At 43.6% G+C, this 11,344-nt stretch overlaps 1 protein-coding gene across 1 annotated transcript in view; it reads right to left on the reverse strand.

The window, feature by feature from the left end:
* The window catches only part of PTPN3 (protein tyrosine phosphatase non-receptor type 3), a 167,423-nt gene extending 156,387 nt beyond the window's left edge, over positions 1 to 11,036 (reverse strand). Inside the window, exon 1 of the mRNA XM_010808232.4 lies at positions 10,933 to 11,036. Within this exon, the coding sequence (XP_010806534.2) occupies positions 10,933 to 10,981 (49 nt within the window). The 5' untranslated portion in view covers positions 10,982 to 11,036. The remainder of the gene's footprint in view (positions 1 to 10,932) is intronic.
* Positions 11,037 to 11,344: the final 308 nt, after the last annotated feature.

Raw genomic sequence — 11,344 nt, forward strand, 5'->3', positions numbered from 1 at the left:
TTGTTTCGATGATATTAACAGCTCCCATTACCTGAAAGCCAGAAGTGTGTCTGCCCAGGGTTTTGCTGCTGTATCTTTACAAACATCAGCCTTCTGAATAAAATCATGAGGTAGGTACTATTATTCCTACTATACAGCTGGAGCCTCTGAAGTTCAAGCATGTGTTGGTGTTTGCTGGAGATTCACAGTTTCTAGGTGAAAAATCTGCGGTTTTAACCCGGGTTTGACTTCAAAGCCCACACTCAGAAATGCTACTCTAAACTGCCTCCTTAGGTAGGGACATAAGCAAGATGTTTATGATAAATGGGAACTTAAAAAATAAAAGGAAAATTGCAGCATCACCACAGAGCATCGAGTGGTGCCAAAATATGGCTCTGTGCAGACAGAGTGTCAAGAGTGGTTGCCGTGCAAGGGCGACAGGAATGGGTATAAATTTTCCTTTTAAGTCATTTGTTTTAGTGATAGTTGTTATATAGATTTTATGATTTTTAAAAAGCTACTCTCCATCTTCAGAAATGACTGCCTTTAACCCACCATCTCTCAGCCTTGATTGATCATACGAATTACCTGGAGGGACTTTTAAAAGATACCCAGTGCGTGTGTGCGTGTGTGTCTCACTTGTGTCCAACTCTTTGTGACCCCATGGACTGTAGCCTGCCAGGTTTCTCTGTCCATGGGATTCTCCAGGCAGGAATACTGGAATGGGTTGCCATTCCCTTCTCCAGCGGATTTTTCCCAAGCCAGTGATTGAACCCAGGTCTCTTGCATTGCAGGAGGCAGATTTTTTGCCGTCTGAGCCACCAGTGAAGCCAGGCTCCATCAGAGATGATGCAAATCAGAAACTCTGGGGGTTGAGTCCAGGCAGTGGTATTTTAAGAACATTCTCCCATTGATTTTGTGTGCAACTAAGATTGAAAAACGGAGAAGGAAATGGCAACCCCCTCCAGTGTTCTTGCCTGGAGAATCCCAGGGACGGGGGAGCCTGGTGGGCTGCAGTCCATGGAGTCGCTAGGAGTCGGACACGACTGAGCGACTTCACTTTAACTTTTCACTTTCATGCATTGGAGAATGAAATGGCAACCCACTCCAGTGTTCTTGCCTGGAGAATCCCAGAGACAGGGGAGCCTGGTGGGCTGCCGCCTATGGGGTCGCACAGAGTCGGACACAAGTGAAGTGACTTAGCAGCAGTCCTCCAGTATGGGGGTTCGTTCTCCTCTACCCCCTATATTTTCTAGGCAGCTGGGGCCTCGGGATCACACTCAGTGTTTCCACCTGGGAGAGATGCTGCCATCTGTGTCTTGTTACAGGTGAAGGCGCGGGCAGTGCCATCAGGTCTAGCTACTTCTCAAAGTGGTTCTCAGTTACGGTCTTTAAACCAGCAGCATCAACACTCCCTGGAAACTTATCAGAAATGCAATTTTTCAGGCCCTGTCCCAGATGAACTGAATCAGAAACTCCGGGGTGTGGTTCAATCTATACTTCAACTTGCTCTTCAGGTGGTCTTGCAGAGTACCCCAGTTAATTTCCTGGACTATCACTCTTTTCCTTGACCCCCATTCACAGCAAGCATTCTTGCAAGTATTTCAAGCTGAGGTTTCTTCTCTCAGTCCAATTTCAACTGCTTTCTATCATTCAGAAATTCCCCACATTTTCTGGTGGGTTGGTGTCATTGGTAGCAGCTATTCTTGCTTTCTAGTGTTCTAATGGATCTTTATTTTTAATTGTAGTGGCTCAGTTGGTGAAGAATCCGCCTGCAAGTAGGCTGTCTGCAGTGCAGGAGACCTGGGTTTGACTCCTGGGTTGGGAAGATCCCCTGGAGAAGGGAAAGGCTACCCACTCCAGTATTCTGGCCTGGAGAATACCATGGACTGTATAGTCCGTGGGGTCACAAAGAGTTAGACACAACTGAGCGACTTTCACTTGGAGAAGAAAATGGAAATCCACTCCAGTATCCTTGCCTGGGAAATCCCATGGACACAGGAGCCTGGTGGGCTATAGTCCATGGGATCGCAAAGAGTCAGGCATGACCAAGTGGCTAAACATGCCACCACAGTGCAAATAACCTAAAATTTGCCACCTTAACGGTTTCTAAGTATGTAGTTTGGTAGTGTTAAGTGCATTCACATTGTGCAATGCTCGTCATTATCTATCTCAATAACTTTCAGCTTGCAAAGAAACTCTTATCCTTAAACAACTCCCATAGAATGGAATTTTAAAAAGTATATTTTTTTTCTGTCACTAAAAGGAATCTTGGGTGGTATTGAGGTCAATGCAAGCGCTCTGTATGCCATCTTCTTTTTTTTAAATTGTGGTTAAATATACATAACATAAAATTTATTAGCTTAACTATTTTTTTTTTTTTTTGGCTGTTGCATGTGGGATCTTAGTTCCCTCACCAGGGATGGAACCTACACCCCCTGCAGTGGAAGCAGAGTCTTAACCACTGAACCACCAAGGACGTACCTCTTAACCATTTTTAGATATGCAGTTCAGTGGTATTAAATTCATTCATATTGTTGTGCAGGATCACCACTATCCATCTCCAGAACTTTTTCATCTTCCCAAACTGAAACTCTGTGCCTGTTAAACATTAATTCCCCATTCCTCCCTTGCCAGCCCCTTGGCAACCACTGTCTATTTTCTGTCTTTATAAATTTGACTAAGTACCTCATATCAATGGAATTATATAGTATTTGTCCCTTTGTCACTGGCTTATTTCACTTAGAATAATGTCAAGTTTCAACCACGTTGTAGCATGTGTTAGAATTTCCTTCCTTTTTAAGGCTGAATAATATTCAATTGTGTACATTCACCATGTTCTGTTTATCCATTCACTCATCAAGGAACACTTGGGTTGCTTCCACTTTGGGGCTGTTGTAATAATCCTGCTATGAACATGGGTGTGCAGATTTCTTTTCGTGTCCCTGCTTTCCCTTCGTTGAAGCAGGTAGCCAGAAGTAGAATTGCTGGCTCATATGGTAATTCTAACTTTAATTTTTGGAGGAACTGCCATTCTGTTTTCCCTAGATCTGCTCCATTTCACATTCCTACCAACAGTGCATAAGTGTTCCGATATCTCCACATCCTTGCCAACACTTCTTCTTTTCTTTTCTTCTTCTTTTTTTTTCTTATGATAGCCATCCTAATAGATGTGAAGTGGTATCCCATTGCAGTTTTCATTTTCATTTCCCTAACTTCCTGATGTTCAAGCTGGTTTTAGAAAAGGCAGAGGAACCAGAGATCAAATTGCCAACATCCTCTGGATCATGGAAAAAGCAAGAGAGTTCCAGAAAAACATCTATTTCTGCTTTACTGACTATGCCAAAGCCTTTGACTGTGTGGATCACAATAAACTGTGGAAAATTCTGAAAGAGATGGGAATACCAGACGACCTGATCTGCCTCTTGAGAAATTTGTATGCAGGTCAGGAAGCAACAGTTAGAACTGGACATGGAACAACAGACTGGTTCCAAATAGGAAAAGGAGTACGTCAAGGCTGTATATTGTCACCCTGCTTATTTAACTTATATGCAGAGTACATCATGAGAAACACTGGGCTGGAAGAAACACAAGCTGGAATCAAGATTGCTGGGAGAAATATCAATAACCTCAGATATGCAGATGACACCACCCTTATGGCAGAAAGTGAAGAGGAACTCGAAAGCCTCTTGATGAAAGTGAGAGTGGAGAGTGAAAAAGTTGGCTTAAAGCTCAACATTCAGAAAACGAAGATCATGGCATCCAGTCCCATCATTTCATGGGAAATAGATGGGGAAACAATGGAAACAGTGTCAGACTTGATTTTGGGGGGGCTCCAAAATCACTGCAGATGGTGACTGCAGCCATGAAATTAAAAGACGCTTACTCCTTGGAAGGAAAGTTATGACCAACCTAGATAGCATATTCAAAAGCAGAGACATTACTTTGCCAACAAAGTCAGTCCAGTCAAGGCTATGGTTTTTCCTGTAGTCATGTATGTATGTGAGAGTTGGACTGTGCAGAAGGCTGAGCACTGGAGAATTGATGCTTTTGACCTGTGGTGTTGGAGAAGACTCCTGAGAGTACCTTGGACTGCAAGGAGATCCAACCAGTCCATTCTGAAGGAGATAAGCCCTGGAATTTCTTTGGAAGGAATGATGCTAAAGCTGAAACTCCAGTACTTTGGCCACCTCATGAGAAGAGTTGACTCCTTGGAAAAGACTCTGATGCTGGGAGGGATTGGGGGCAAGACGAGAAGGGGACGACAGAGGATGAGATGGCTGGATGGTATCACTGACTCGATGGACGTGAGTCTGAGTGAACTCCGGGAGTTGGTGATGGACAGGGAGGCCTGGCGTGCTTCGACTCATGGGGTCGCAAAGAGTCGGACACGACTGAGCGACTGATCTGATCTGAATGATTAGTGATGTTGAACATCTTTTCATGTGGTTATTGGCCATTTGTATATCTTATCTGGAGAAATATCTATTCTAGTATTTTGTCTATTTTTTAATCAGGTTGGTTGATTTTTTTTTGTCCCTGAGTTTCAGTAATTTTTTGTATACTTTATACATTAATGCCTTATGGGATATGTAATTTGCAAATATTTTTTCCCATTCTTTTGGTTGCATTTTCACTCTATTACTAGTGTCCTTTAATGCACAAAAAGTTTTTCATTTTGATGAAGTCCAGTTTGTCTGTTTTTTTCTTTCATTGCTTGTGCCTTTGCTGTTTTAGCCAAAAAAATCAGTGCCAAATCCAGTGTCACGAAGCCCAGAGTTTTCTTCTCTCTATGCCATCTTCATCTAGCTTCTCATAGCAGTTTCTATTTGTCTTCTAGTTAGACATAAATAGCTAACTTTCCCCCACCCTGCCCTTGTCATTAGCATTAATGTTTAAAACCTGGCAATTTTGCTATCAATCCACAATGTAGATACAACCACTTTTTGATGAAAGGCTAAGACAAGCTGGAGTAAGTTCTGAATGACCTTGATCTTAACTCTGATCACAGTGAAAAGGACCTCAGACTAGACGAGGCAGGGTTTTTGGAATCAAAAGGACCTCACCCAAATCTGCCTGTGTCTACCACTGCTAGCTGGGTGGTTGGGGGCAAGTTTTGCCTTTTTGAGCTTCAGTTTTCATTTTATCTTTTTTGTTGTTTTAAAATTTTTTGTTCCTGTTTTTGGCTGCTCTAGGTCTGCGTTGTAGCACATGGAGTCTCTCTAGTGTGGTGAGTGGGGACGACTCTTCATTGCGGTACAGGGCTTCTCATTGCCGTGGCTTCTCTTGTTGCAGAGCACAGGCTCTAGGTATGCAGGCTTCAGAAGTTGCAGCACATGGGCTCAGTAGCTGTGGCACATGGGCTTTGTAGCATGTGGGATCGTCCTGGGCCAGGGATTGAACCTGTGTCCCCTGCATTGGCAGGCAGATTCTTAACCACTTGATCACCAGGCAAGTCCTATATTTTATCTTTAAAATGTGGATAATTATACCTACTTGAGGTGTAGTTGTGAGAGTGACAGATAATGGCAGAGAATGACATCTCTGGCTCTTGGAAACTGGGAGTCCTAATGAATAATGATGCTGTGTTAGACTTGGTTGACACCCAGTATAACTCCTCGACCTCTAGCCCATGAGCACCTCCAGGATCAAGTTAGCACATCCTCATCTCTGGATCCTAACACTTGGTCCCAAGCCTGGCCCACGGTAGGGTCTCTGTAGGCATTTGTTGACTGAATGATTTGGAAGGTGAAAAAGCATTCCCTTGAAGCCAGCCTGAAAGCCACATCCTTGACTTGGCACATAAGTGTGAAGTAATGAGTCTGAGGATTCATATGGAAAGCATTCTTGCTCTTGGAATGTATTTCTTTCCACATATGATGCCAACGATGCCCAACTTTTCCTCTTCACTGCTGCTGTTATTTGTTTACTTTCCAAATGAAACTGATCCTGCACCGAGAGGGAATTTCGGAAGTTTCAATGGACACGGAAGCCGGGTGCCTGGATGGTTTTATTGCTGAGTCCTGCGTCTGGGAAACCTCTCAGTACTGGGGTTTCCTTCAGAATGAAAGACAAGGGGAAGCTGACTGGCAGGCACACTGACTACAAGATAGAGATCTTTTGAATTCCCGATTTTAGCGAAGGTTGATTTGATAGATTCTGTACAGTTCTGTTAAGTTACATTGAATTTGGTGCTTAGGTGAATATGGAGCAGATCAGATGTTTTTTCTGATTCCATTCAAATTTTTATTCTCTGTACAAAATAATGTCATTAGCAACTTTAAAAAAAGTTACAACGTGAAGTATTTCTTGACGTGCTAAAGTGGCCAACACTGAGACTAAGGAAATACATGTATTAATTTTGGATCATAGTTCCTTTTGTAAACTATTTTTGGAGTGCAATTTGCTGTCATCAACATCAGATTTTCTTCCTTGGTGAAGTATTTGTTCAAAGACAAGTCCTTATGAGTAATCATCAGAGAAAGAGGAAGCAGGTTAATTTTACTTTGAAAAGGCTGTTGGGTGCCGAAGCTGGTAGGCTGTGCAAAAGTATAGGCTTGGACTGTTTCCAAAGTGCATCTTAAAAGAATCGTGGCTAATATTGTTCACCCCAGTGGCTCTTTCTGAGCTCAGATTTAGTGGAAGATGATTACATGGACTTAACAGAAACATGATCAGGCAAGTATTTTATATCCTGGCACATTCTTGACACTCTCACTGGGCAGACTCTAGTTTCCATGGGTCCGGACCCTCCCTAGTGTTATCAGCCTACCACTGAGAACATCCGTTTTAAACACAGATCTGAGCAAGTCCTCCTCCTGCCTAAAAATCCCCACCAGCTATCCCACTTCTTCCAGGATATGGTCCAAAGATATCCCAGGCCTGTGTGAGCCAACCCTCTGTTGAGCCTGTAAGCTTGATCCCTGGGTCTTTCACAGCCTTTTTAGAACTCTCCACTTACATATATAACAAAAAAACTCACCATTTCAGACTAAACAAATCATGGCATTCAGTACATGTAAAAATGCACCCATCACTATGATGTAGTTTCAGAATATTTTCATCACCCCCAAATGAAACCATTTACACCTTAAGTGGTCACTCCCTGCGGCCCCTCCCTGCAGCTCCTGGCAACCACCAACCTACTTTTTGTGTCCCTGGATTTATCTGTTTTGGCTATTTCATATGTCTAGAATCATTGTCTAGAATATTGTATGGAATCATGTAATATGTGACCTTTGAGTTTAGTTTCTTTTACATAATACAATATTTTCGAGGTTCATTTGTGTGGTGACAGTACTGTGTTAGAAATTCATGCCAGGCTTTTCTGGTGGTACAATGGATAAGAATCCACCTGCCAATGCAGGGAGCATGGGTTCAATCTCTGGTCCAGGAAGATTCCACCTGCCACGGAGCAGCTAAGCCTGTGTGCCACGACTTCTGAGCCTGCGCTCCACGACAAGAGAAGCCACCACAATGAGAAGCCCACACACCCCAAAAAGAGTAGCCCTGACTCGCTGCAACTAGAGAAAGCCTGAGCGCAACAGCAAAGACCCAATGTGGCCGTGAAAGTCGCTCAGTCATGTCCTACTCTTTGGGACCCCATGGACTATACAGTCCATGTAATTCTCCAGGCCAGAATACTAGAGTGGGTAGCCTTTCCCTTCTCCAGCAGATCTTCCCGACCCAGGAATGGAACCAGGGTCTCCTGCATTACAGGCAGATTCTTTACCAACTGAGCTATCAGGGAAGCCCATAAGTATATACATAAATAAAAATAACAACAAAAGAAAACGATTCATGCCTTTCTATGACTGAATAATATTCTATTATATGGATATAGCACAATTTGTTTATGCATCCATCTGATGACGGACATTTGGATGGTTTCCACTTTTGGTCTGTTGTGACTGCTGCGTGCGTGTACATATATCTGCATGAGTACCTGTTTTCAGTTCTTTTGGGTACATACCCAGGGGTGGAACTGCTGGGTCATATTATATTTCTGTTTAATGTTTTGAAGAATTTTCAAACTATTTTCTTCCCTTTTCTCTCTCCTTTTAAAAATTTTGTTTATTTATTTTTATTTTTGGCTGTGCTGGGTCTTCTCTGCTGCGCATGGGCTTTCCCCGGCTGTGGCGAGTAGGGACTACTCTTCATGGTGGTGCGAGGGCTTCTCATCATGGTGGCTTGTCCTGTTAGCGGAGCACAGGCTCCAGTAGCTTCAACATGCAGGCTTAGTAGCTACGGCTCATGGGCTCTAGAGTTCGGGCTCAGTAGTTGTGGTGCACGGGCTTAGTTGCCCTGAGCAATGTGGAATCTTTCCGGACCAGGGATCAAACCCACTGACCCCTGGATTGGCAGTCGGACTCCATCCACTGCACCACTAAGGAAATCCTCTTTTCTTTTGTATTTCTGTAATACAATGTATTCAAGAGAATTTCTATTGTAGTTCAATTAGGTATTTTGTTATAACAGGCTATCTATGTATCTGAGGACAGGGATTGGGTCTTGTTCATCTGTGAATCTCCAGTACCTGTTACAGGGCTGCACAGAGTAGGTGCTCAATAAATGCGTGTAGAATTGGATTGACTGTAGAGGGATTATATGCAGTTTTTATCCTTGAGGAATATGTGGTGTGTGTAGTAAGCTGTGAATATGAGTGATGGGCTGAGTGGAGATTGGGGGTAGGTAAGGTGAAAAAAAATGTTAAAAAGAGGGGGTGCTTCCCTGGTGCCTTAGATGGTAAAGAATATGACTGATGGGCTAACTGGAGATGGGGGTAGGTGAGGTGAAGAATTCCTGCCGATTCCTTTCAGTTCAGTTCAGTTCAGTCGCTCAGTCGTGTCCGACTCTTTGCGACCCCATGAACTGCAGCACACCAGGCCTCCCTGTCCATCACCAACTCCTGGAGTCTACCCAAACCCATGTCCATCGAGTCAGTGATGCCATCCAACCATCTGTCGTCCCCTTCTCCTCCTGCCCTCAATCTTTCCGAGCACCAGGGTCTTTTCAAATGAGTCAGCTCTTTGCATCAGGTGGCCAAAGTATTGGAGTTTCAGCTTCAACATCAGTCCTTCCAATGAACACCCAGGAATGATCTCCTTTAGGATGGACTGGTTGGATCTCCTTGCAGTCCAAGGGACTCTCAAGAGTCTTCTCCAATACCACAGTTCAAAAGCATCAATTCTTCGGTGCTCAGCTTTCTTTATAGTCCAACTCTCACAGCCATACATGACCACTAGAAAAACCATAGCCTTGGACAAAGGGAAAAGAAGATCAGTGTGGCAGAACTAGTTATACACAAGGACCTGGCTTCTATGGCTGGTTTCCTCCTCCTATAAGTCGATTTAATCGTGTCTGACTCTGCAACCCTGTGGACTGTAGCTCTCCAGGCTTCTCTGTCCATGGGATTTCCCAGGCAAGAATACTGGAGCAGGTTGCCATTTCCTTCTGCATGGGATCTTCTTGACCCAGGGATCAAGCCCACATCTCCTGCATTGGCAGACAGGTTCTTTACCACTAGCGTTTGCCTTTAACTAACTCATTTTAATTTTCTGGAATGTTCAGTTCTCCTCTTTGTCAAATGAAAAGGTGGGATATTTGAGTGATATTCTATTTTTTGGTTTGTTTTAAGCAACGGGAACTTGTTTTTTTCATAGGAAATCACTGCTTGGAAGCCCACCCTGCCTTTGTCAGGGGAGGGCAGAGTGTGGAGCAAGGCACAGACCGGGAGGCAGGGCAGCCCTGATCCCTGCAGCCCCGAGACTGAGAGGACCCCGAAACCCCAGGTCCCAGCGCATTCAGTAGCTCTGAGAGACCTCTGTTCTAGAAAGACCAAGGAAGCCTTAATGCACACAAGCGAATATTCTACGAAAGAAGTATTTTTTCCCAAGCAATAGAGGGGGGCTTAAGGAATGAGATAGCAACTTCAACAAGAAAAGAACAAAAGATTTTGATGAAATATTGCATCGAGTAATCCATCTGGTTAAAAAGGGGATACTTCCTCATAGTTCCCTTCTCACCTCCTCATATTAAAAAAAAAAACAGGTGCTGCAGGTTGACTTCATGAACGGAATCGTCAAACATTTGTACTCTCCTAACTGAACGGATTCCTGCAACACGAGAGCATTTCCTCTGCAAATCTCCTGCCTGGTACCACAGCTGAGCAGGTCCCTGGGCAGGCCTGGTCTCGTTCTTACTTTCTGGGTTTCCTTTTCTTTCACTCTCTCTCTCTCTCCTGGCAAAATGTCTTGAAAACAGGACATTTACACTACACCCTCACATTATCTTTTCTCTCTAGTTCTTTGCTTTTGAACTAGCCTTCAACATGGGGAAGTTTAGCTGAGAGCCCCCCAAACCACTTCCTGGCCCGCCTATGGCACCGACAAGTTGTAACCTGTCGTTCCGCAGGGATCGTTGGTAATGCTTGGCTTGCCTTGCTCTTGTTCAATTTTTTATTTCCGCAGAAGCTCATTAGGAGGGAACACTTCTGAAAACGTACTGCCTGAACCTCAAAATCTCTTCTGGTGTATTCAAACTCAGGCACAGAAGTCATTCAGAAACTGAGATTGAAGTTGATTTAGCCGGGTGTCTGAATTAGCCCCCAAACCACATCATTCTTATTGTAAGTATCTCTACTTGCTGTCATAGAAACGGTTGAAGCAGTGTAACCACAAACATTATTCACCTTCCACTATTAACCCTCTTGTTCATTTCTTTTTTTTTTTTTCAAAGCTCTTCTGGAAATTCTACTTCTTTTAAAACAGATTTTCTAGACAATGACTGCTTTTTTGCTGATGGAGTCCTATTATAAAAATAGGAAGAAATTCAGTTTCAATATCCCTCTGATTCTACTTGCTTAGCAGTTGCTTTCACTCCAAAATGGGCAGGAAGGTAAACACTGCAATCTTTTTACCATTTCTTTAAATGCTTTTAAAAAAGAGAACTCACAGTTTTCTGGAGGGTGCCCACATGCTGTTAATCCCTCTTGCTCCACCATGGTGCTGTGGGACTAAACGGAGGACTGGCTGCCGTAATCCTTTAACTGGCACTTCAGAAATGATGTAGAAAAGCTAAAGTCTGTCTTGCAAACCCCAAAACTTGTCTCCACAATCTTGCCTCGATCAGCTTCCAAAGTATAATGCAGCGTGATTATTTTCCTCTGGGGAAACCTGTGTAACAGGTCTCTGAGTGCCATTGGATGTGTCAGAGGTTTAATTGATTCTTCACCATGTCTCTGCACCCCATAATAGCCTTGCTAAGCACAGGACGTGTTTTACGGGAATAGTCACCCAGAGCTTAATTTGTTGTTGTGAGGCAGACAAGACTGTTTCCCAATGAAATTAAATCTGTTTCGTGCCCT

This window comes from Bos taurus, chromosome 8 (genome assembly GCF_002263795.3).
Source record: "Bos taurus isolate L1 Dominette 01449 registration number 42190680 breed Hereford chromosome 8, ARS-UCD2.0, whole genome shotgun sequence".
In the NCBI taxonomy this organism is placed as follows: Eukaryota; Metazoa; Chordata; class Mammalia; order Artiodactyla; family Bovidae; genus Bos; species Bos taurus.